Source organism: Myotis nattereri (assembly GCF_964212035.1).
Source record: "Myotis nattereri genome assembly, chromosome: 9".
Lineage (NCBI taxonomy): Eukaryota > Metazoa > Chordata > Mammalia > Chiroptera > Vespertilionidae > Myotis > Myotis nattereri.
This window is the reverse complement of record NC_138084.1, coordinates 18,283,472-18,311,286: the sequence shown is the minus strand read 5'-3', so window position 1 is coordinate 18,311,286 and position 27,815 is coordinate 18,283,472. Positions and strand designations below refer to the sequence as shown.

General features: G+C 38.6%; 3 protein-coding genes across 3 annotated transcripts in view; 2 read left to right on the top strand and 1 right to left on the bottom strand.

The window, feature by feature from the left end:
• LOC308524758 (olfactory receptor 4A5-like) overlaps positions 1-27,815 on the bottom strand; it is a gene marked incomplete at both ends in the record, with an annotated part of 363,276 nt that overhangs the window by 45,525 nt on the left and 289,936 nt on the right. The window lies entirely within an intron of this gene.
• Positions 49-13,286, top strand: LOC308524674 (uncharacterized protein; the record flags this gene model as incomplete). The annotated part of the gene is made up of 3 exons (XM_081099252.1): positions 49-989; positions 10,641-10,669; positions 12,298-13,286. 3 exons carry the CDS (start codon positions 49-51, stop codon positions 13,284-13,286), a joined length of 1,959 nt encoding a protein of 652 aa, XP_080955378.1.
• LOC308524673 (olfactory receptor 10AG1-like) lies at positions 20,787-21,732 on the top strand (the record flags this gene model as incomplete). The annotated part of the gene is made up of 1 exon (XM_081099251.1): positions 20,787-21,732. Exon 1 carries the CDS (start codon positions 20,824-20,826, stop codon positions 21,730-21,732), a length of 909 nt encoding a protein of 302 aa, XP_080955377.1. The 5' UTR covers positions 20,787-20,823.

The following is a 27,815-nucleotide window of genomic DNA, read 5'->3' as shown; positions in this document are numbered from 1 at the left end:
GGATATATCTATATCTATATAAGCTTAAGCAAACTATATGTGTAATACATGACCAGAACTAATTATACTTTGGTGACAGAGTTCATCCTGCTTGGATTAGCAGACACGCTGGAGCTACAGATTATCCTCTTTATGCTCTTTTCTGTCATTTACACACTGACAGTTTGCGGGAATGTTGGGATGATCCTCTTAATCAGGACTGATTCCAGACTCCACACACCCATGTATTTCTTCCTGGCTAACCTGTCCTTTGTGGATGTTTGTTATTCATCCACCGTCACCCCAAAAATGCTGGTGGATTTATTGTCAGAGAAGAAAACCATCTCCTTTGCTGGCTGCTTTCTGCAGCTGTACTTCTTTATCGCCTTGGCCACAACTGAATGCATCCTCTTTGGCTTAATGGCCTATGACCGGTACGTGGCCATATGCAACCCTCTCCTGTACCCCTTGGTCATGACCAGGACAGTCTGCCTGAAAATGGCAGCAGGGGCTTTTGCAGCGGGACTCTTGAACTCCATGGTGAACACAAGTTATGTAAGCAGCCTGCCATTCTGCAGTTCCAATGTCATCCACCACTTCTTCTGTGACAGCCCTCCACTCTTTAAGCTCTCCTGTTCTGACACACGCCTGAATGAAAGCATCTTTTCCACTTTTGCTGGAGTGAATCTGGTGGGGGTTCTGCTGGTCATCCTCACCTCCTACTCCTACGTTCTCTATTCCATCTTTCGTATGCATTCAGGGGAGGGCAGGCACAGAGCTTTCTCAACGTGTGCCTCTCACCTGACCGCCATAATTCTGTTCTATTCCACCGCCATCTATACTTATCTGAGACCTAGTTCCAGCTACTCCCTGGGTCAGGACAAAGTGGCTTCCGTGTTCTACACGGTGGTGATCCCCATGCTGAACCCTCTGATCTACAGCCTCAGGAATAAGGAAGTGAAGAAGGCTTTATGGAATGTATTTGCCAGGAAAAGGATCCCTGCATTTCTGTGATTGTTTGGTTAAGTTTCTAGACCTAACAGAGTATTTAAGGAACTTGCAAAGCCTATTCAAGCCTACAGTTTTTCATAAGAATATTTCTATTTATGTCCTTTAATATTCAAGTATATTACCAAACTTATATACAACCATAAAACTTTTATGTAACCATTTTGTGTATTCATGGGTACTAAACAATAAGGCCTATTTGTAATAAAATCTTACCTAGGGAAACAAAGATATTGAATGTTTAGAGACAAAAGTCACAATGTCAATGTTTGTTAAATTGAGAATGTTATCCATTTTTGAATATTAAAGTATCTTGTGGAAAAATATTTAAATTTTGAGATTATAGTTTTAATTACCACTATAAACTCTCCAGCTTTTATATGCCTCATTACCCATATATACACACATACATATTCCCTAAAAAATAAGTGTGATTTTGTGCAAAAGTGTGATTTGAGAAAATTGCTGTCTGATTAGAATGTCCCAGTTACTTCTCTTTCCTTCCCTTCTCCTCAAAAATTTCCAGTTCTCTCGCTTCCTCTCTCCCAGACTGACACACACACAGTAATCCCCACAAATACACATTTGGCTGCTGCAAAGAGTTTATTGCATGAAGACTTAAATGGCTGAATGTGCCACATATTATTTACCATGGCTCATGGATTTCTTGCATATAGAAATCCTCTATACATTTCTAGTAAAAATATATTAAAATTAATATGTTAAAATTAATCTTAATATTAAATCTAAGCATTCTTAATATGCAGGGAGACAGGCAGCTGGGTTAGTAGAACCCTGGAGGAAACTGAGTGAGAGCCAGTGCTTGCTAAGGAGACAGCCATATTTACAGTTATTGGAGAGAAATGTTTCACCACCTTTCCTTTACCCTTGCTGATAGATCTTGTGATGAACAAGTCATCTGGGATATGGCATAGCAGAGCTTATGGTTTGTCACACGGAGGTCATCCAGCTTGACCATTCATAATGCCCTCAATGGTCCACATAGGTGACCTTGGCCAAATGTTCATGAAGCTATTGGTGTTGTCTCTGGACCTGTGGGCCATGCTCTCACCCCACAGGTATATAGTAGGTACATGGCCCTGGAGCCCCTGCAGCAGAATAATCAGGCTGTCTCAGGGGTGATTCACTCTTTCCTGGGTACCTTGTCTACTTTCTTCTGTACCAGCTGGCTGCTCATTGGCTGGATTTTTTTCTGCTTTCCCTGCCTTGTATATTTAATGGAATCACATATGGGACCATGATATTTCACAAATAAAAACTAATATAGTCCTTCTATTCAATGCTTTAATTTCCAGTAAAACAGAAATAGAAAAATGCTTGAAAGGTGAACCCAGTTACTCTGATATTTGGGATTTTAGACATGTCATATTTTAAGACATCTTCTCTATTGTCTAGTTCAGTTTTTCTACATTTAATTAATCTCATTTAAAAGTTCTACAGATATTTTCAATGTTGGGAGCTATTGTCTTTAATGATGTTTCTTACTTTTAATTCATTAAATCTAAGCTTCTTATGTAAATTTCAATTATTTCTTAAATTCATTAATATTTACAAAATCACATTTATCATATGTTCTTGCTTATTGTTCAATACATTTATATGAAAATTTTTCCAACTATTTTTTACTCTCTTTAACTCAAAAGAAATCTAAATAATAAAAGCATTATAAGCCCTAGCCGGTTTGGCTCAGTGGATAGAGCATTGACCGGCAGACCGAAGGGTCCCAGATTGGATTCTGGTCAAGGACATGTACCTTGGTTGCAGGCTTCCCCCTGGCCTGGGACCTGGTCAGGGCTCATGCAGGAGGCAACCAATAGATGTGTTTCTCTCACATAAATATTTTTCTCTGTCTTTCCCTCTCTCTTCTACTCCCACTAAAAACCAATGGGAAAATATCCTTGTATGAGAATTAAAAAAATAAAGACATTAAGAGACTTCTAACTTTGATTTTGTACTAGAGGCCTGGTGCAAGAAATTTTTGCACGAGGAGGAGGTGTTCCTCAACCCAGCCTGCACCCTCTCCAATCTGGGACCCCTTAGGGGATGTCCAACTACCGGCAGTCGGATATCCCTCTCACAATCCGGCACCTTTGGCTCCTAACCGCTCACCTGCCTGCCTGCCTGATTGCCCCTAACCACTTCTGCCTGCCAGCCTGATTGCCCACAACTGCCCTCCCCTCCTGTGACCTGCCTCCTCCACCAGGACCCGCCTCCTCTGCACAAGATGGCAGAGACACCAGGACCAGCTTCCTCCACACTACACAGAGCCACAGGACCCCCAGGCTGCACCACCCGGAGAAGCTGCCAAGCCCCACATCTGCTGTGCATGCGTCCATCTTGTGGCAGCCATCTTGTGATGATATAGTGCAAGGGTGTCACGTGAGAGTGTCATGCCACCTAGGCTTTTATTATATAGGATGTGTGTGATTTTATCATTCTCTTCTTTCTTCAGGACATGACAATATTTATTAACCCCCACACCCCCCATGAATGTAATGGTATTTTTGCCTTTTTGATATACTATCTCCATTGCTTCTGGTTTTTATATTCCCAGTCCTTTATTTTACTTGAATGTTTACTGTTACTACATTCCCCAAATATACACATATCAATCAATGTTTTGCCTTATTCAAAAGTTTTGAGAAATTCATTTATTAAAATTAATGAAGTTTGAAATGTATGTCTTTAGGCTATATTTTAATCAACATTTTTATCAGTAATAAGATGAGGCTGTGACTCTGTTCTCCTTACCTTTTGTGGTCAATGACAGCATTGTTCCTGTCAGGAATATTTGCTTTTATTCAAGAACTAGAGGCCCGGAGCACAAAAATTTTTGCACTCAGGGGGGTCCCTCAGCCTGGCCTATGCCCTCTGGCAGTCTGGGACCCCTTGGAGGATGTCCACTGGCTGGCTTAGGCCTGCTCCCTAGGGAATGGGCCTAGGTTGACAGTCAAACATCCCTCTGGCAGCCTGGGAGCCCTCGGGGGATGTCCACTTGCCAGCGGGGAGCAGGCCTAAGCTGCAGTCAGACATCCTTAGCTCTGCTGAGGAGGCAGGAGAGGCTCCCACCAACCACCACTGTACTGGCAGCCATCAGCCTGGCTTGTGGCTGAGCAGAGCTCCCCCTGTTGGAGCGCACTGACCATCAGGGGGCAGCTCCTGCATTGAGTGTCTGCCCCCTGGTGGTCAGTATGTGTCATAGTGACCAGTCATTCCCAGTCGTTCTGCTGTTAGGGTCAGTTTGCATACTACCCTTTTATTATATAGGATAGAGGCCTGGTGCCTGGGTGGGGGCTGGCTGGTTTGCCCTGAGGGTGTCCCGGATCAGGGTGGGGGTCCAGCTGGGGTGCCTGGACAGCCTGGGTGAGGGGCTGATGGGTGTTTGCAGGCTGGTCACACCCTCTTCAGGGTGGGGGTCCCCACTGGTGTGCCTGGCCAGCCTGGATGAGGGGCTGATGGCTGTTTGCAGCTGGTCACACCCCCTTCAGGGTGGGGGTCCCCACTGGGGTGCCTAGCCAGTCTGGGTGAGGAGCTGAGGGCCATTTTCAGGCTGGCCAAGCCCCTCAGTGACAGAAGCTCCCAGCCTCTCCTTTTTTTCTTTTTTATTCTGGGATTTATTTACCTTCTATAATTGAAACTTTTTAGCCTTGAGAGGAGCTCAGAGCAAACCAGGGCAGGCGGGAGAGAAGCCTCCTGCTCGCTCCAGCTCCGTGGCAACAGCTGGCTGAAAGCAGGTATCTGGGGTTTATGTACCTTCTATAATTGAAACTTTGTTGCTTTTAGTGGAGCTCAGAGCCCGACACAGCAAGCAGGAAGCTTGGCTTCCTCCATCATTGGGGCAAGCAAGCCTCCTGCTTGCTCCAGCTCCGTGGCTGCTGGCCACCATCTTGGTTGTGTTAATTTGCATATAGTCGCTCTGATTGGCTGGTGGGCGTGGCTTAAGGCATAGCGAAGGTACGGTCAATTTGCATGTTTGTCTTTTATTACTGTAGATGTTTTTAGCAAGACTGCTTTTATCCCTTTCTTGGATTCAAATTGATTTCTGATGTTGCATTTTTGCATTTATAAATGGCATAAGGAAAAAAGCACTGATAGCAATAACAATGCATTTGCACATTGCTACTTATTCTGAGAGCTGCAATTTATTAAAATACTTTAAAAGAAACTGTGAATTAACTAGCATCCAACTATATTGGGCTTAATTATGCATTAAGCAACATAGAACATTCTAGTTAAGCAATTCCCAGCAAGCAAGAAGACCAAAGGTGGAGACATCACAATTCCTGATTTCAAACTGCAGGGTAGGGTAAAAGTAAGCTTATAGTTGTTAATATGAAAAATAATACAATAATTAATAAATAATAAAAATAATGCAAGAATGATCTCTGAGTTTCACATACTCAAACTGAAAACCTACTTTCCCCCCACCCTGAATATTACAAAACTTAGAAATCAAACAGTATGGTATTGGCATGCAAATAGACACATAGATCATTGAAACAAAATAGAAATTCCATAAATAAACCCACTCATATATGGCCAGCAAAAGCACCAAGAACACACAATGGGGGAAAATAGCCTCTTCAATAAATGGTACCAGAAAAACTGGATATCCATGTGCAAAAAAATGAAATTGAATTCCTATTTTACACCACTCACAAAAATTAAAATTAAATTGAAATGTATTAAGGACCCCTATCTTACAACATATACAAAAATCAACTCAAATTTAACTAAAGACTTAAATATCTAATAAGGGAGATATATATATATATATATATATGTATATATATATATATATATGAAATTCAATTAAAAACAAACAAACAGTAACTGTATTCTAAAATAGGGAAAGGACCTGACTATACATTGGTAGATAGTTAGAAGACAGAGTTCACATGATTTTGGTGACTCACTAGACATGTGGGTAAAAGACATGGAGAATGATAAATATGTTATATTTTCTAATGTGACTGAGGTTATTTTTTAATACTATTTCTTTTTAAAAAATATTTTTTTTATTGATTTCAGAGACGAAGGGAAAGGAAAAGAGAGATAGAAACATCAATGATGAGAGAGAATCATTGATCTGCTGCCTCCTACATGCCCCCTACTGGGGTTCAAGCCTGTAACCCAGGCATGTGCCCTGACCAGGAGTCACAGTGATTGATGCTCAACCACTGAGCCATACTAGCCAGGCATGGCTGACAATTTTCAATTTATGTATGACAAAATTGAGAGTCAAAACTAAAGAAAATGTTTGAGCATAAGGTCTATGTAAATCCTGCGACCACTGATTACAATAGCTACACTACTACAAACCTGGTCCTGGCCACTATTAACTCCCACATAGATTGTTGCAACCACCTCCTAACTCATCTCTCTGCTTCCACTCTTTCCCTCACTAATGTACTTTGTGTTCTTATTTCATACCACCTTTCAAGCATTTTACTCATTTCTTAAAATGTAAGAAAACACAATATATATCATTAATGATTTTGAAAGATGCAATGACATGGTTGCACATTACTGAGTCCCTAAAAAGCCCAAGTGTTCTATGTAGATAGCTCCATTCTTGGAGGTGGATGTGTACTGGGAAGTAAATAAGACAGATTCCCTTGAAATCAAGGACTTTATGAAAGGAAAAGAAGACAAACTATGGAATAAAAATTTAAAAGTAATATAATAAGGGGAAAATAGAGAGCATTATATTAGAAACTAGAGGCCTGGTGCATGAAAATTCATGCACTGGAGGTGGGTCCCTCAGCCTGGCCTGCCCCTTCACAGTCCGGGAGCCTTCAGGGGCGGGAGGCCACCTGGAGATCAGGGGAAGGTGACGCCCCCATCACACCTCTGCTGCTGCCACTGCCGGCAGCACAAGCCCCAGCCAGCCCTGGTTACCTGAGCCTTTGGTGGCCTGGGCAGCTGGGCAGCTGCCATCGAGGCTTGCCTGTGCCTCAGCCATCGGCTGGGCAGCCGACATCCAAGGCTTGCCTGCACCTCGGGCTGGCCCTGGGCAGCTGGGGGGCTGAGGGCGGGTCTGGCTGCACCCCCAGTGGGGCTGAAAGGACTGGGGGACTCAGGTGGGGCTGAGGGGACTGGGCGCTGCCATCTTATGGCTATGGTCACCACCATCTTTGTGATGGTGTGATGGTCAATTTGCATATTCCCTCATTATTAGATAGGATAGTTAACTTTGCCTATAAAAATAATGGGTCACTTTTCATAAATGTGACACAGCAACTCAGTCTAAAAGATAACCAGGAGTTTGGCAGTCAGACATGAGACCAAGCGACACAGTACAATGTTGTCAGTGCCTCCTGAAGGTTACAGCACCATATCTTATGCATTTAGATATTTATTGAAAGTTTCAGTAAATAGAGAAAAGCTGGTGCATGTAGTGATTATGTTACATAGCTTACCAACTATTTACAGCAATAGTAACAAGTCACTCTATCTTCTCTCTCCTCTTAATTTTAAAGCCCTCATAAGGTCTTTTTCCCATCCTCACTTTCTGATATAGAAACCTTGAGACTTATTATACTCTATCCTCTTGTCCAAATTCATTTTTCCTTATGTTAATATCTGTAACTACATATAAATCCTATTCATGTCATGAACAGAGAGCCTTAACATGTAAACAACCTAGATGATGCATGGAATCTAGAATATTTCCATGTTACATTCTTTGAGGTTAAAAAATGGTTTTTAAGAATTTCAAATTTAGTATCCTTGGATTTCATATGTAGATAAAGGCCAACTTAAAGACTAATAATGTCTTTTTTAATTGAATTTATTGGAATGACATTGGTTAATAAATCTATGGGTTTCAAGTATGCAGTTCTGTAATACACCATCTGTATATTGTATTGTGTGTTTATCACCCCAAGTCAAGTCTCCTTCCATCACTATTTATCCCCTCTTTACCTTCTGTTACCTCTCCCCTTCCCTCTGACAATCACCAAACTGTTGTCTATGTCCATGAATCTTCTTTATCTTCTTTGCTTAATGCCTTCATTGGTCTTAATACAGCCTTTCTCAATGGGGAATTGCCTCGACTTTCCAAATATGAGGAGGACGGGAGAAGATAAAGAGGAGTGGCCAGGGGGCTGGTGCTGCTCAGACCGTATTCCATAGAGAGTGTCCTCTCTGCAGCACTAATCCAACCAGAGGCAGCCTGGGTTGTTTTCTAAGTTACCGCCTGATAAACAGATTACTGAGTTAACTATGCAACATGTCCTGGAGAGAAGATGCCGTCACAAGGAATAAGAGGCTATTACTTCTTACCCAAGGTACACTGATATATTTTAAAGTGAAGTATAAGCTTCAGGAAAAATAGGAATGGCTGAATTTGTTACTCGAATAATTTAAACCAAAAACTTATATTACATAGATCATATCTTTATAAAAGAAGCAACACATGGTGATGTCTCCATAATATAAACAAGTAAGCAGTAATTATTTTATTCTGCTTATTTTATGGTAGTACATTATTTTTCATCTCAAAAATTAAGTCATCAAAGAAAATACTTTCTTCCAATCAGACTAATTTATGAGCTAAATCTCCTGAAATTAAAATGTAGATGGTAGCTATAAGTAATCAACTCAGTCTTTCATTTTTATAATAGTAAAAGATATAAAATGAACATAAAATAACCTTGCTGTTGTGAAGTTTCATATTTTGTAAATTTATTAATATTATTCAGGACATTAAATTTAAAATAATATTTCCTATTGAATGTTCTTGTATGAAGCCAATTGAATTCTAATTAAAAATATAGACTCTACAATAATGGTAGGATGGATGGTCAGGCCAGTGATGCCGCTGCTGTGGGCAGGAGGCTGCCGAGTAACCACGGTCCCCTGGACCCGTGCTGCGTCTCACACTGTGGGCATACACTGGCCGGGTGAGAGGGTGCTTGTGGGAGGCAGAGCTGCTGTGGAAAGTGCTCAAGAAGAAAAAGCAAAACTGTTCAAATGAAACAGATCTAATATGCAGTTGTAACTTGAACAATACAGGTCTGAGCTGTGTGGATCCACTTATATGCAAAATTTTTCAATAAACACATTGTTGGGGTAAGGACACGGACCCTGGCATTGCACTGCTGAGTTTGAAGTCAGCTAGTTCACACCAGCTTCTTGATATTGGGCATTACTTAACTTCTCCCTACCTCTGCCTCTATGTCAAATGTGAATAATAACAGTACCTACTTCATTCAAAATGTAGTAAATGAGATAATGCATGTGAAGTCATTAACAAGGTGATTAGTACATAAAAAAATGTTCAAAAAGTGTTGACAATTGAAAAAAAAAAGTTCCAAATAATCAGGCCTCTCTATTCTCCATGGCTGTTAGTTCTCGCTGAAACAGAAAAATTTGTAAAGGAGGATCTGGCATTCCCATATTACAACTGCAAAATACAATTAATTACTAATGGAGAGACAAGATCAATTTCAAAAAATAAGGTTATCTCTGGGGATGCTCATATTAAATAGGATTTGAGTTAGACCTTTTAATTTTGCTTATATTTCTATAGCAAAGCCTACTTCTCTGTTGTGTTCTAAGTACAGGAAGCTGGCACAGAAGAGAGAAAACTAAACACAAAACCCAGGAAATGACAGTGGTTCCCCCCTTGGTTTTGCTGCGGGTGTGTTCCCACACAGCATCGAATGGGCACTCACCGGCAGCATACTACTTGTAAGCTTCGTATTCCTGCCAAAACACCCTCCCGTACACTTTCTCCTCTTCTAGATTGAGAAAAGGCTACTCCATGGCAGGATAAAAGATGAGAAAAGTTTGAGAAGAGAGGAAAAATATGTAAGTTAAAATAATAATGATAAATACAATAAGTATGTTAATAAGTATGTTAATAATGATAAAAATAATGCCTAATAGAAGCAAACTGCCTATTTTAAAGCAGGCAGTTAACATGGATTATATTACTTAGCCCTGAAAACAATTCCCTGAGTCACACATTATTATTACTGTGTATATTTTCAAGCAAGAAAAATTAAGCTCTGATAATTTAAATAAGGACATATCAGAATAGAGTATATCTAATTTCCATTTTAAGTCAATTAATGTCAAGTTCTTTGGTCAGCAAGTACTTGAATCTAGTTAAATTTTCCCGACAGAAATATTTATGAGCCACTCCTCCATATAAGAATTCAGCTAGCAATTGGAATGCAAATCTAAATAATAATATGAGGGAAGTTTTTCTGGAAAGTGTTTTATTTTATTTTCTTAAATGTAAAAAATAACAAAATGCTTCTGTGATATGTAAGATTTTACCCCGTCTCAGAGTAAATGTCACTTCCTTGAGAAATCATCTGGTATCCCCATAACACCTTACGCTCCTTCCTATGTAGCTGCTGCACATTCTAGGGTAATAACTTTTCTAATCTGTCTGACTTCACCACTAGTCTGTAAGCTCTGTAAAAGCAGAAACTGGGCTCATACTATTTACCATTAGCACCATTAGTGTGTAACACATTCTGACACTTAGTATTTACCCATAATAAATTACAATATATGCTGCAAAATATATATTGATTGACTTCTAGATACATTTATCCAACCTATCTGAGTCACTGAAAATTCAGTTCTCTTTTTGTTGCAGTTCTTTTTCATAGGTATAACTTCTTAGAGAAAACATATATAAGTAAGGTGATATAAAATTTTGAGTAGATCTAAAATGAGGAAATAACTACCAAAAGGTGAAAAAAGATGGAGAAAAAAAAAAGACAGACCAGAAAAGCAAAGAGATGGAAAGAGAAGACTTGGGGGAGTGTACTTATTCTCCGCTTGTAGAACATAGTATTTGAATCTGAAATGCCCCAGGTCCTTGATCCCTCCTCTTGAAATTTCTGAGCCATAGTAGAGAAGAGGTAGGAGAAAGCTTTTATCTTTAGGGTATGAAGTGAAAAATTAATAATGTCAGGATAGAGAATTCACTGAACTAAGAAGGGAAGCATGTAGGATTAGTGAGAAGCAAGAAACAAAGAGTAGAAATTCAAGTTGTTTCGGTAGCTCAGGATTTGTGAGAGGGAAGGGGAACTGGGGGTCTTGAAAGTGGAAAGTATTCTGTAGGAAGAGAAGATGAAGTTGGAGTCTGGGAAATGGAAGAGAAACTTCAAAACTCATGACAATGTAGATCTTGGAGTATGTCTCGCTGTGAAAAAGGTCATGGTTTAACACCAATGAAGGCTGGGTGGAAATCATAAAAGTGATGTCTAGGATCCAACACAGTGGAGGAAAGACTGAACTTATTTGTTCTAAAATACTTAATTATTTAAGGAGCTGATTAGGCTAAACCTACACTGCATTTAGCACTGTGTTTTCTAATGGTTATTTAAATAAAGATATTTTAAATAAGCATTATACATAATATATATTCTATTTGTAATATATATTAATTATGTATTCAAGAGCTTATACCTAATTAAAGATATAAAAAGGTGTACAAAAACAAATTTTATATCTTGTCTGGTATCAGGGATGAACCATATGATCAGATTTCCTTACACATTTTATTTTACCTTTTCCTTGTTTAATTATCCCATACAGCCCTAAAGTTAGCTAATTACTTCTAAAGTATACCTAGAGTTCAGAATATAAGTAAAGCTGTTAAGATTGTTGGGGGTCATGGCAGGGCTGAGGACATATAAAGCAAATTCTAATATCTTTATTTCACATTCTAAAATTCAAATGAACATAGGACTTGCTATGATATATTATTACTCATACAAGTTTCTGGGATATTTAAGTGGAATCTTTTGATGATGGAACAAGGCTATATTTCTTACTTTTCTGATGAGTGTCTACGTCTCTTTACCAGATAGGATGTGGCCCAGGCTGGCCTGGACTGGGATTGCACTGGAGTCTTCTGATGACCTTGCCCTTCAGTCATCTGAGATGAAGTTCACAGAGGAAACATAAAACCAAACATGATGAAAAAAATCATCTAAACAGATTGTAAACCAGCAGGTGCTGGGCAGGCAAATATGCAAATAAAAAGCAATCATAGAGCAGATGGGGCGGGAAGGAGAAACTTTTCTCACAAGTTACCTCGAGAAGCTCTTACCCCGAGACTAAGCTACCCGACATGTCTGTTTTGCTGTGTTCTTCATTTGTGCATATTGTTAATATGAACAGGAAAGATAAAGTTTAACATTTTTTCCTGCTTTGCCATAACGGAATTTTAAGATACTGGATTTCAAATATATTAACAAAAGTACAAAACCAACAAACAAAAACCTGGATTAGCTATGCCATGCCAGTGAATTGAAGGGACTTCTACACTGGGACTGTTTTGTTCATATATGGAATCTACAGGACAAAATCCCCCATGGGAAAACCACACCACATTGATGGGTTTTATCCTGCTCGGCTTTTCTGACGTTCCCGATCTGCAAGGATTCCTTTTTGGGGTGTTTTTGAGCATCTACGTGATTATTCTGATGGGAAATAGTCTCGTTGTTCTGATAATCAAAGCTGATCCTTCCCTTCAGAACCCCATGTATTTTTTCCTTGGGAACTTTTCTTCCTTGGAAATATGTTATGTGTCAGTCACTGTCCCCAGATTGTTAATAGATCTTTGTAGACAAAATAGAAGTATTTCCTTTCTGGCATGTGCTACTCAAATGTATTTCTTTCTGGTCTTGGGAGGCACTGAGTGCTTTATTCTTACTGCAATGGCATATGACAGGTATGTTGCCATTTGCAAGCCATTACTCTACCCTCTCATCATGAACAATAGACTGTGTATCCATTTGGCAGCTGGTTGTTGGATGACAGGAATTCCAGTGCACATAGGGCTCACCTACCAGATTTTCTCTCTACCCTTCTGTGGATCTCACCAGTTGAATCACTTTTTCTGTGACATACCACCAATAGTTAGGCTTGCCTGTGGGGATACTTCTATGATAGAGATGTTGATTTATGTTCTTGCTGTTCTACTTGTCACTATTCCTTTCATGTTGATTCTTGGATCTTATGTGAAAGTTATCTCCACCATCCTGACACTGCCATCGGCAACTGGGCAAGCCAAGGCCTTCTCCACTTGCTCTTCCCACCTCATGGTTGTGGCTTTATTCTTTGGATCAGGCATGATTTCATATTTGAGGCCAAAGTCCAGTTATTCAGCAGGGATGGACAAATTTATTTCTCTTTTTTACACCATTGTGATACCAGTGTTGAACCCCATGATATATTGCCTGAGAAACAAAGATGTTAGGGTGGCATTAAGAAAATTCCTATCAGCATGGATTGTTCTATGACTTTAAAATGTAGCTTCCTAAAATGTGTTTCTTATTTATCACAGACTCCAGACATTAATTTTGGTTCTTCTCCAATATTGCTAGGAATCTCAAGTATTCTGGATGAGTGATATCATATTTGTACCTCACATAAAATAAACTATGCTTTTATTTTTAAATAGCAAATTAACTCGGAACTCAGTTCAAGGTATTGAAATATTTGAAATAACACAGCAGAGTCATTAAAGGTTGTTGCTGTCATGGTTCTCTAAGATTCCAGAATAATGCCTACATTTTATTTTTCACCAAGAAAAAAAAAAAAAAGAATATTCACCTTTGTATCTCCAGAGCCCAACATGTTGTCTGAAAAATAATAGGTATTGAATTAACTTTGCAGCAAAGGTATAACTATTGATGTTTTATCAGCTCATGATCACTAATTGTATTAAAATCAAGCAAGGTCATGGAAAGCAAGGAAGAATTATAATCCAACAACAGTAAGTTGATGCATTAAAGAAAGTTGACATTCCACCTGTTTTTATTGGTGATTCATCGGCTAATTCGGTAAGATAAATTCATATATGCAAAAAGGGGCACACTTAGTTCCAGAATTTAGTTTTCCTCTAGAATGCCAACTAACTGCCTTTACTTTTATTGTATTAATTAAAAGACTTGATTGCAGTTTTGTTTTACAAGTATTAAATGCATAGAAAAAATAATACAAATTGTGGAGGTGAGAAAAATAAAGGTATTTCAGTAATTGAAACAAGGATGTTTATACTAAAACTAGAGGCCCAGTGCACGAAATTCATCCTTGGTGGGTGGGGGGTCTCCCAGCCTGGCCTGTGCCCTGTCACAGTGCGGGAGGCCCAGGATTGATTGCCCCAAAGAGGTAGGCCCTGCCCACCCATCTGGGGCTCCTCAATAAATTGCCCCAAAGAGGTAGGCTGGAGCCGGGGGTCTTGACTCCGTGCCGTGTGGAGCTGGGAGGCGGGACCCCCACAACCCCCAGGCAGGCCTCGCTGTGCGGAGGCAGGAGGAGGCCAGATCCCCAGTCAGGCCTCACCGTGCGAAGCCAGGGGACTACGAGGCAGACCTTGCCAGACCCCCAGGCAGGCCTCGCCTCATGAGGCCGGGGGACCTGCCTGCGAGCCTGGAGGAGGCAGGACTCCCAGGCAGGCTCCGTGCCATGCTCACAGCATCAAGCCCAGCCCCGCCCACCTGTGTGCGCAGCCATCTTGTGATGGCGTGATGGCATCACAGCGTGATGACCACTTAGGCTTTTAGTGATAAGGATACTTAAACTTTACTCCTGGGATGTGTGAGAATCACTTTTCTCACTTCAAGCTCTCTCACTGAGGCACAAATCAGCAATTTTCCTTTCTTTCTTTAAAGAAACTTTATAGGGCCTTAATGACAAAGGAATAGCTGTGTAAGAAGATAGGAAGATGTAAATTTGAATGCTAGAGCAGCAAAATGCGATAAAATACATATTAGTCATCTCTGTACTCCCTATGTCTCTTTTCCTTCACATAATCCTGCAGGGAAGCGCAGTAGTGGGCGATCAGGCCAGCAGGGGAGGAGGGCAGTTAGGGATCCAGGCCTGTAGGGGAGGGCACTTAATGGTGACCAGGCTGGCAGAGGAGGGCAGTTGGGGGCGATCGTGCCGGCAGGGGAGCAGTAACTCATTTATCAGGCTGCCAGTGGAGTGGTTATGGGATGATCCGGCAGGCAGGCAGTCGAGCAGTTGGGAGCCAGCAGTCCTGGATTGAGAGAGGGATTTCCAGCTGCCTGCTTAGGCCCAATCCCACTGGGATCAGTCCTAAACAGGCAGTTGGACTTACCTCAAGGGTCCCAGATTGGAGAGGGTGCAGGGTGGGCTGAGGGACAACCCCCCCATGCATGAATTTTGTGCACTGGACCTCTAGTATTTTATAATAATTTATACTATTTATTTTGAATTTTTTAATTTTTCATCTCAGATATATTATTAAAATAAGAACAACTAATCATATCAGGTTATATGAAGTAGACAACATTCCTGAAATAATATTATCTATGCAATTTATTTCATAAGTTCATTATTAATTAACCACTTTTAGTTCAAAATATATTTATTGACTATTGCTTGATGGTATTGGGTGAGTGAAAGATCTTGTAATACAATGCCTAGCTATAATGTTATTTATTTGATTTTGACAGATAAATGAAACAGAAATACAATGTCAGAGCAAAGTGCATGCAGTTCGGAAGAGCTATAGCAGTATTAGAGTTAAGGAATGACACACACTGTACTTACAAAAAGTTATATGTAAGAGTTGTATTACCAAAAAGTAAAATTCAAACTTTTATGGTGAGCACTCCATTGGGAATTATAGTAGATATAAATGTCTGCTGTAGGTTGTAATATGTGGAATAAAAAGGGAGTAAAAACCTGGGCTCTGTCCACAAACAAAAATAGAAATGCATGCTTCTAGAACCTTTCAATTCCATTAAAATGCAAACCTACTGTATATTTTATTGTATTGCTATGTTTTTTTTTAATTGAATCTTTATTGTTCAGATTATTACAGTTGTTCCTCTTTTTCCCCCCATAGCTCACCTCCACTGGTTCCCACCCCACCCTCTGCCCTCACCACCCCCCCCCCACTGTCCTCATCCATAGGTGCACGATTTTTGTCCATTTTCTTCCCACATCCCCCACACCCTTTTCCCCCCCAAGGATAGTCAGTCCACTCCCTTTCTATGTCCCTGATTCTATTATAATCACCAGTTTATTCTGTTCAGATTATTTATTCACTTGATTTTTAGATTCACTTATTGATAGATGTGTATTTGTTGTTCATAATTTGTATCTTTACCTTTTTCTTCTTCTTCCTCTTCTTAAAGGATACCTTTCAGCATTTCATATAATACTGGTTTGGTGGTGATGAACTCCTTTAGCTTTTCCTTATCTGTGAAGCTTTTTATCTGACCTTCAATTCTGAATGATAGCTTTGCTGGATAAAGTAATCTTGGTTGTAAGGTTCCTGGCATTCATCACTTTGAATATTTCTTGCCACTCCCCTCTGGCCTGCAAAGTTTCTGTTGAGAAATCAGCTGACAGTCGTAGGGGTACTCCCTTGTAGGTAACTGACTGTCTTTCTCTTGCTGCTTTTAAGATTCTCTCTTTATCTTTTGCTCTTGGCATTTTAATTATGATGTGTCTTGGTGTGGTCCTCTTTGGATTCCTTTTGTTTGGGGTTCTCTGCGCTTCCTGGACCTGTAAGTCTATTTCTTTCACCAGGTAGGGGAAGTTTTCTGTCATTATTTCTTCAAATAGGTTTTCAATATCTTGCTCTCTCTCTTCTTCTGGCACCCCTATAATTCAGATGTTAGTACGCTTGAAGCTGTCCCAGAGGCTCCTCACACTATCTTCGTATTTTTGGATTCTTTTTTCTTTTTGATTTTCTGGTTGGGTGTTTTTGGCTTCTTCGTATTTCAAATATTTGACTTGATTTTTGCGATCCTCTAGCCTGCTGTTGGAACTCTGCATAATATCCTTTATTTCAGTCAGTGTATGCTTAATTTCTAGTTGGTCCTTTTTCATAACTACGAGGGTCTCACTAGATTTCTTGAGGGTCTCACTACATTTATCGGCGGTCTCAGCAGACTTTTTGAGGGTCTTACTAAATTTATTGGCTGTTTCTAGAAAGTTCTTGAAATACCTTAAAAGTGTGGTTTTGAACTCTATATCCAGTAGTTTGCTTTCCTCCATTTCTGTCATTTGTGTCCTGTTTCTTTTTCTCTGCATTTTTTATGCTTCCCTGTGTTGATAGAGTGGCTTTCTGTGCTAGATATCCTATAGGGCCCAGTGGCTCAGTGTCCCCAATTACCTGAGGTGGACACTCTTGGTGCACCTCCTTGTGGGCTTTGTGCACAGTCTTGTTGTAGTTAAGCCTTGATTGTTGTAGGTATCACTGGGAGTCATTGACCTCCAGGCCAGATGGCTGTGAGAATCAGCTGTGTCTGCAGTGGGAGAACTTCTGTGCTGGAGACACCCCTCCAGGGCAAGAGTTGCTTCAGTGGGGCTTTGGTGCTCACTGAATCTGCCCCCTGAGTGTGTCCTTTATGGATCCGAGGAGCTGCAATCTGGATGGTCCCACTCTGACCACCGGGCACACTGGCTCCTGGATCTCTAAGGAGGTGCTAATCTAGCCTCTTCCTGAGGCTACCCAGCAGGAACTCAGCTGTGAAGCAATGCAAGTTGCCCTAGGGCCTTGGGCCAGCTGCCAGTTTGTTAGGTAATTTTCAGATTGCAAAGTGCCAGGCCTTTCATATGCAAAAGCTGGCACACAGCTTGGGCGGGGCGGGGATCCCAGGGGATCAACAGGGTGGAGCAAGCAGCTATGGCTGCCCTCAGAGGCCCCGCTTCTCAGTGTCCCAGCAATTGCTGCAAGCGCCTCCAAGAGAAAGCTGACCTCGAGTTAAGACCGATGCCAGGCAGTCTAGTTTCTCCCATATGAGTCTGGGTCCCCAGAGACTCGCCCGGAACTGGAGCTCAGAGCTTGAGACTCCCTACTGATTGAAAAAGACAACCGTGTCCTCAGCCACCAGCCCTCTCTGCATGCGCTTCCATACCTCTGTACTTTACTTCTGCACCACAGCTCCTCTGAGTCTGGGTATGCTTTTCTCTTTCCTTCTAGTTGTAGAATTTCCACTCAGCCAGCCTTCTTGTGATTCTGGATGATGTCTATTCCATCTTTTAGTTGTATTCTTGAAGTGGTTGTGCTAAGCAACAATCTACGGTGTTTACCTATGCCGCCATCTTGGTTTTCCTCTATTGCTATGTTTAGATTTAGCATATGGTCACCATTGGATTCAGTTTTTCTCTTTAATATTATGATATAAAGTGCTGGAATTTGAACAGGATATATATATATATATATATATATATATATATATATATATATATTTCTCTAGTCAATAAAAATATCAAAAGGATAAATGATTAATTTCACTATTTTTACAGATGGAACACCACAAAATACCAACCAGAAGCAAATTTCACTTCAATGATGGAGTTTGTCCTTTGGGGATTTTATTGTATTCCCAATCAATGAATGTTTCTTTTTATGACATCTTTCTTGCTCATGTGATATGACTCATAGGAAAAGGCATTATTATGCTCATAACTAAACACCACCAGCCAAGATAATGCTTATTTTTGAGTGGCTTACAATTTTTTAAATACTCTTCACTTTATGGTGCTTCCCAGATATTGCATTTTTAAACTTTATTTATTTTTTAATTAAATTTGTTGGGGTAACATTGTTTAATGATAATGTAGGTGTCAAGTGTACAATTCTAAGATTCATCATCTGTATATTGCGCTATGTGCCCACCACCCAAAGCCAAATCTCCTGTCACCATGTTTTTGACTTTCCTTTATCCTTTACTAACCCTCACCCTCCTTCCTTCTGGTAGCACCATGCTGTTGTCTGTGTCTCTGAATCATTTCAATATATTCCCTTTGTTCATAACATGAATAAAATCATCCAGAATTTTACCAGCACACATGAGATGCTCTATTTTTCATAACAGTAATCTAGGGACAGAGTTTCACTTCTGAAAAGGTATCTAACTGCCCAATGCATGGAAGAGAGGAAGTGTGCCATGTCCATGTGATAAAACATGTGCACATTTTTCTAAAATTGTGGATGCTCTAGATATGTACGAATTATAGGAATAAATAAAGGAATGCAATCCACACCAATTATGAAGGATCTGAAATACAGTACATAGAAGGATTTTTAACTTTATCTTCAGAGTAAAACTAGGTGATTAAGTGGTATTTCTTCACCCAGGGACTACCCCATACTGCGGAGCTTTATGCCAAGAAGGAGTTGAGGAAGACAGGTCATCTACAGAGAAAGCAATGTTAAGTGATAAACCCGGATGATTGCCAAACAGAAGCAGTCACCTAGAAATTAAATTGGTACACGGGAGAAAGATGTCCCCCAGGGTGAGCATGGCTACTTCCTACTTAAGAACAGCCAGCATGAAGCTAGCAAGAATTGTAGAGTACCGTGACTGACACCAAGGCACCAGGGAACTTAAAAAGTTTACAGGTTAGAAAGCACCTACACTCACAAAGTCAAGTTCATGCAGATCCATAAAGGTAAGCGGTAATTTTGTTTTAAGCTTACTTAATTTAAAGATAGTTATAAACTTGAGGATCAACATACAAAGAATAAAACAGGGAAGCATGAAATTCTAGGATCTTTATCTGAAAATGAATAATGACTTAAGATAAATCATGCAGTTCTTAACTTTCTTAATTATAAAGTAAAATTAGAAATATGTGAAATAGAAATAGTAATATTATTTACAACAAAATTATTCACTTCATGTAATTTTGAAAACTAGTACTGCTGAAATAGGGAACTGTGAAAAAATATTTCTCTTATCAGTTTTAATTTATCAAAGTATTAAGGGAAAAACAGCTGATGAGGCTAGAAGGTGGCAACAAGTGTAGTAGATTTGATGAGATGGGAAAACATAATATTTGTTTTGGACAGGTGCAAATCAAATATTAATAAAGTGTAATAGAAATTGTCAGACTATGTTGACTGTCTGATACTGGAGGAATTTAACATAAACTAAAGCAAGATTGTGTGTGTATATTTGTGTTTGTATTTACTTTCATTCATATGTTCCAACTATCTACATGTCCAGAGCAAATAATTAGGTTGAATCAAAGTTAAATTTTATTAGGCAAAATTATGAAGGGAAAAGAGAAAAAGAGAATTGTATTTGGTTTCAATTGGGGGTAAATGAGCCATATTTCTTGACTGAGTCAAAGGTTTATTTATAGTTATCAGACAGTGCATACACTGCGTATGAGAAGTTAATAGGGAAGTTATTTAACAGTATGATAGAATTGTTTTTTATACTTAGCATAAGTGACAGGTGTGGTACATAGAGTACAACATTAATATTGAATATATTAATTCCCTAACTTAAAAGGTTTGTTTTGAGAAAGTTGATTCTCATTGATTATATAATTGTGAAGACTTAAAGCTCATTTGAAATAAGAATAAAGAAAAACTGTAAGAGAAAAGCTTTACATTGAAAAAGGATGGAATAGGACAATCAACAGAATAAAAATGATGAACCCAGACAAAAACAATAGAAAAAGTTTGCATCATAATTCCACCCTTAATAGGAGTGCATTGATTAGATATTATTATTGCACAGTTAGCTCTAAATAACAATGCACACTTCTCTTTTCCTTTTCATATCGTTCCACTTAAGTATAAAATATATTAGGATTTTATTTCTTGGATTTATTTTAACTGCATATCAGTTCATTTCTGAAGTTTCTAATATTTCCTAGAAATAGAGCAAGGTAATGATGGAAATAATCTTAGAGTTTATAGAGATACTTTCATGCATTTAATCCAGTTAAAAGAACATGTCGATGTGGTTCAAGAACATCAATGAATTAACCATCTTGAATTTACCATATTTACAGATGGAGAACAGATTAAACACAGGAAACTCAAATTTCACTGCAATGATGGGATTTGTTCTTTTGGGGTTTTCGGACATTCCCAATATCCAATGGATTCTTTTTGGGATATTTTTAGTCATCTATCTGACTATCCTCATCAGCAACAGCATCATAATACTGATAACAAAAACTGAGCCTGCTCTCCAGACCCCCATGTATTTTTTCCTCAGCAATTTTTCCTTTCTAGAAATCTGTTACGTAACAGTCACTATCCCAAGAATGCTCATGGACCTTGTGACCCGGAAAGGAAACATTTCCTTCTTTGCTTGTGCTACACAGATGTGTTTTGTACTGATGTTCGGAGGCTCAGAGTGTCTCCTCCTGGCCGTGATGGCCTATGACCGCTACGCGGCCATTTGTAACCCTCTGCACTACCCTCTAGTCATGAACCACAAGTTCTGTGTCCAGCTGGTGACTGCCTCCTGGGTCAGTGGAGTTCCAGTCGTAATTGGCCAAACATGCCAGATTTTCTCTCTGCCCTTTTGTGGGTCTAACACAATTAATCATTTCTTCTGTGACATCCCCCCAGTACTCAAGCTAGCTTGTGGGGACACATTTGTGAACGAGATAGCAGTCTATGTAGTTGCAGTGATATTTATCATGGTTCCATTTCTGTTGATTGTTGTCTCCTATGGCAAAATTATTTCCAGCATTCTGAAATTGTCTTCAGCCGGAGGGAGGGCTAAAGCCTTCTCCACCTGTTCATCTCACCTGATTGTTGTAGTCCTATTCTATGGAACGGCTACTATCACTTATTTACAACCCAAACCAAATCAATCTGAAGGAATTGGGAAACTGATCTCCCTTTTCTACACCGTTTTGATCCCGACATTGAACCCCATTATATATACTCTGAGGAACAAAGACATCATGATGGCACTGAAAAAATTAGCAACTAAGTTACTACGATGACTCAAGGACTTGAACTTGCTAACAGGTTTGTTTATATATTTATCACATAGATACAACAGGAAAAAAATCTAGTTTCATTCCTATTTTATTGCTTTCAATAAAACAATATTGTTTTATTTCAATATTGTTTTATTGTTTATGCATTTTTTTAAAAATTTTTTATTGTTGAGAGTATTACAGATGTTCTCCTATTTCTCCTCTTTTGCCCTCGCCCCGATTTTTCAGTAATGATCATTAATATCATCATAGCTACCTCACATTATGTTAAGGGGGTTTAGTTTCATAGAGTTAACTAAAGGGCTTGTGTGTCATCAGAGCACAAATTATCTGAATTGTAATAATCTAATTTGAAGGTTCATCCAGTCACTATGAACTAGTGAGGAAAGAGATTGGCTAAGCAATACAATGATACTTAACTGAGTGTGTTACTAACCAGATATTAGAGTCTGTTCCGTGATATATTTTCTTTAACCTTCCCATTTCTTCAGGTATATTTACTGACCTCTACTGTATTGTGATTATATTGGGCCAACGAGGGAAAACCAGCAGCAGCTGAGCTGGTGGAAGCAGGGCAATTCTAGCATTTTTTTTCTGTTTGTTGTTGGTTTTTGCATTTTTCCTGTTTCTATCTCCTGTCACTCTCCATGGTGCTTTAAGACTACAATCCTGAGGGTGTCACCTCTATTATTCCAGCACTAACTGTCTCTGATATCATCGTCCCTCCCCTTACAACTTCGAGTTTTGCTTCAGTGATATCTACTTAGTATTAGAAGTATCTGAAATTTTTACTCTAAACTATCTATATCAATGTGTATTGGGTTGAATATAGGACCATATATATCTAGAACTTGAAAATGTGGCCTTATTTGGAAAATTAAAGGCCTTTGCAGTTGCATCAAATTAAGGAAATAAGATCATCCTGACTTAAGGTGGACACTAAATCCCATGACCAGTGTCCTTATGAGACAGAAAGGGATAGAGGTTTAGAAAACAGATAGAGACACCGAGAAAACCATATGAAGACTGAGGTAGAGATTGGAGGGATGCACCCAAGAACCATGCAGCCAAGAACATCAGGAGCCAACAAATGCAGGAAGAAACAAGAAAGTTTCTTCCTTAAAACCTACAGAGGGAGTGAGAACCTGCCAACAGCGTGATTTGGGACTCTGAATTCTAGAACTGTGAGAGACCTAATTTTGTTGTGTTAAGCCACTCAATCTGTAGTAATTTGTTACAGTAGATCAAAGAAAGTAATACACCACCTCAATAGTCTTTTCATTAAAATAGCTTTATGTGAATTATCTGGCATGATTTCTGTATCATTAGAGGGCAATAATTTGGTGGTTTGTGTTTTTTTGAAATAAAATCAAAATAGTTATCTTTTTAAGTAAAACAATTCATAGAAGTAACCTCAAGTGGTAGAAATAATATTTGTCCAAGAATGAGTATTGCAAGGGTTTGTTCAAGAATGCTTATTAAAGGTTTTTTTTATTGTGCAACAGCAAACTGGAAGCAAAGGGAAGACCCTCTGAGCTAGAAACCACTAACACACTGGAAAACATCTGCAGCAGCAACACTGCAGAGCACCTCAAGACAATGGATCAGATCCACTTCTCTGAAGACATCGCAAGCTTTGCTGACATGTGAGAAAGAATGCACATGTGTGTAGGTCATAGCTCTATGTTTATAGAACAAAGAAGAATAGAACTCCCTCATCTCATGTAGCATTTTGCATGAGCTTGTCAGTAGTGGGCAGTATCTGGCAGGTTGTGGACGAGAAGAGAATATTGCCTTCTTCGCAGTGTAGAATTTCAAACAATTTCTGATTTACATATTATACTTTTATTTAAATTTAGGACTTGTTACAAAGAAATTATAATACATAAAACAAAAAATACCATTGTTTTTTTCTAATTAAGGTATAAGTGATATATAATATTATATTGGTTTCAGGTGTACAAGACAATGAGTTGATGTTCATCTACTAGTATATTGTGAAGTGATCACTGCAATAAATCTACTTAACATCCATTGCCATATATAGTTATGAAACATTATTTTCTTATGATGAGGACTTTTAAGACCTACTCACCTAGCAACTTTCAAATATGCAATACAGTATTATTAAGTATAGCCACCTAGGTCACATCTTCTGATTTATTGATCTTATGACTCCAAGTTTCTATCTTTGTCAGCCTTCATCCATTTTGCCCACCCCACAACCCTGCCCTGGGAACCACCAACTAATCTGTTCTCTGTGTTTTAGAAAATAGTGGTTTGCCACAGCTGGTTTTGATCAGTGGATAGAGCATCGGCTTGTGGACTGAAGGATTCCACGTTTGATTCCAGTCAAGGGCACATGCCTGGGTTATGGGCTCAATCCTCAGTAGGGGGTGTACAGGAGTCAGCATATCAATGATATTCTCTCATCATTGATGTTCCTATCTCTCTCTCCCTCTCCCTGCCTCTCTGAAACCAATATAAATATATTTTAAAATGAAAAAGAAAATATTGGCTTCTTCATAGTGGCAGGATTTCAAATAATTTCTGATTTATTTATTATTATGTTTTTATTAATTGTTTGAATCCATTACAAAAATAATGTAATATGTAACTCAAAAGAAATAACTTTTTATTCAGTAAATAAAAACTACATAACAAATAAAAAAGCAGCTATAACTAAATATGAAAGAAAGAAGATGACTTATTTTATTTCACTCTGATTTTTGTATTGATATTTTTCATTTATTTTAGAACACTGTAGAACTCTGGGAATCAAGATTCATCATACTCACCATGTAAAGAAGATGGATGTAAGCTCAAAATTTGCACTCCAATCAAAGCTGAAAATTTGGATTTCTCACCTTCATTATGATACAGGAAATTGAAACGGAACTGATAATAAAACACTTTGGAGATCATAGAATCCTACATAAATACAGCATATTTGTGTTAGTAATTAATCATGTAATAACTGAAACTAATTTGGACCAAATCCCTTTTTAATAAGAAGAGATACTGGTTTATCTTTATTTATATCTGTTTCTATGACTTACTATAGAAAAAATATATATGCTACATTAGAGATTAATTCTATGATTTTTTTTCACTAAAACATATTTTTAGAACTAATTTTTTTCTTAAGAATAGTTGGCATACAATAGTATACAAACATGGGATTGCTCATTTCTTTGTCATCTCTTTTTTTACTCTTTGTACTTTTATTTGCTTTAAAACATACTCTTTGTTTTCTTTCTAACCTTTACTTTCCAAACCACCTTATTCTTTCTGGGGGAGATGGGTTTCTGTTAACCTTAAAAATAAAGAGCCAAAGTGAAAGGTAACAGCATTTATTTGAGATTAAAGAAAATAGCTACTTGGGTAGCACTGATTAAGACAGAAACCCAAATAGTGTTTGGGGTTGAGAGATAGAAGCAAGGGTTATTTAGGTAAAACGGAAGGGAAATAAATACACGCATAGAAGGAATATCTGTTGATGCCAATGAGCAAGGAAGAAATTTCTATAGGTGCAACCAAACTGCACCTACAGAAATTCAGAGTCTGGACTTGTTACAAAAAATTATAGTATGTAAAACACACAAAGAAAATTTTTCTTTTTCTAATTGAGGTATTATTGGTATATAACAAATTAAAGACAATCTTAGAATTAGCACTACCATGTGTGAGATAACTTCTGATTAGACCAAAGCTGAAATAGGAAGGGGGGACAGATAATGCTTTCAAATCAGAGGCTAATGCATGTTTAATACAAATTAAGGGAGCCATTTTCTCAAGGCCATAAGGAAATCCTTATTCCTCAGAATGTATATCATTAGCTATATTTGGTAGTGCTATTTCTAAGATTGTCTAATTTTCAATCTGTAGTAAGGATGTCTGCTTCCCTGTTAGCTATGAAAACAATTGGAATACAGTGTTACTTTGGTCCAGTTCAAAGGCTATTTTCCCCAGTCAAACATTCCAAAGGTTTGAGGACTATAAGTCATGTTAGGCAATTGCTCTGGGACGGCAACACTGACTCTATTTTGAAGTAGCTCTATCTAAATTTTCATAGCTCTTTATATCTTAAAAAGAGAACTAAAAACTTTAAGACAATACTTTAGCATTTGACCTTTAGGGAGCAACTTTCTAATCATTATCCTATATAATAAAGAGGTAATATGCAAATTGACCATCTCTCCAACACACAAGATGGCCACCCCCATGTGGACACAAGATGGCCTGCAGGGGAGGGCAGTAGTGGGCAATCAGGCTAACATGGGAGGAGAGCTTGGGGGGACAAGCCCTGCACGGGAGGGCAGTTGGAGAGAATCAGGCCTTCAGGGTAGGGAAGTCGGGGGTGACCAGGCCTGCTGGGTAGGGCAGTTGGGGGCAATTGGGCTTTCAGGGGAGCAGTTAGGCATAGATCAGGCTGGCATGGTAGTGATTAGGGTGTTATCACCATGACAGGCAAAAGTCTTAGGGGCTACTAGGCAGACAGGCAGGTGAGCGTTTGGGAGCCAGTAGTCCTGGATTGTGAAAGGGATGTCCGACTGCCCGATGGGATCGGGACAAAATGGGCAGTTGGATATCCTTCGAGGGGTCCCAGATTGGAGATGGTGCAGGCTGGACTGAAGGACACAGCCCCACCTCCCATGCACAAATATCATGCACCTGGCTTCTAGTATTTTATTATAATTAATACTACTTAATTTTATTTTTTTTATTTTTCATCTCAGATATATTATTAAAATGAGAACAACTAATCATATCAGGTTATATGGACTAGACAACATTCCTGAAATAATATTATTTATGCAATTTATTTCATAAGTTCATTATTAATTAACCACTTTTAATTCAATATATATTTATTGATTATTGCTTGATGGTATTGGGTGAGTGAAAGATCGTCAAATATAATACCTGGTGATAATGTTTATTTATTTGATTTTGATAGATAAATGAAACAGAAATACAATGTCAGAGCAAAGTACATGCAGTTAGGAAGAGCTATAGCAGTATTAGAGCTAAGGAATGACACACACTGTACTTACAAAAAGTTATATGTAAGAGTTGTATTACCAAAAAGTAAAATTCAAACTTTTCTGGTGAGCACTCCATTGGGAATTATAGTAGATATAAATGTTTCTGCTGTAGATTGTTATATGTGGAATAAAAAGGGAGTAAAAACCTGGGCTCTGTCCACAAACAAAAATAGAAATGCATGCTTCTAGAACCTTTCAATTCCATTAAAATGCAAACCTACTGTATATTTTATTGTATTGCTATGTTTAGATTTAGCATATGTTCACCATTGGATTCAGTTTTTGTCTTTAATATTATGATATAAAATGCTGGAATTTGAACAGGAGATATATATATATATATGTATTCCTCAATTTCTCTAGTCAATAAAAAAAATCAAAAAGATAAATGATTAATTTCACTATTTTTACAGGTGGAACACCACAAAATACCAACCAGAAGCAAATTTCACTTCAATAATGGAATTTTTCTTTTGGGGATTTTATTGTTTTCCCAATCACGGAATGTTTCTTTTTATGACTTTTTTCTTGCTTTTGTGATACGACTCATAGGAAAAGGCATTATTATTCTCATAACTAAGCACCACCAGCCAGGACAATGCTTATTTTTGAGTGGCTTACAATTTTTTAATTACTCTTCACTTTTTGGTGCTTCCCAGATATTGCATTTTTAAACTTTATTTATTTATTTTTAATTAAATTTTGGGGGGTAACATTGGTTAATGATAATATGTAGGTGTCAAGTGTACAATTCTAAGATAAATCATCTGTATATTGCACTATATACCCACCACCCAAAGCCAAATCTTCTGTCACCATATATTTTACTTTCCTTTATCCTTTACTAACCCCCACCCTCATTCCTTCTGGTAGCACCATGCTGTTGTCTGTGTCTCCGAATCATTTCAATATATTCCCTTTGTTCATAACATGAATAAAATCATCCAGAATTTTATCAGCACACACGAGAAGCTCTACTTTCCACAACAGTTAATCTAGGGACAGAGACTTTCACTCATGAAAAGGTATCTAACTGCC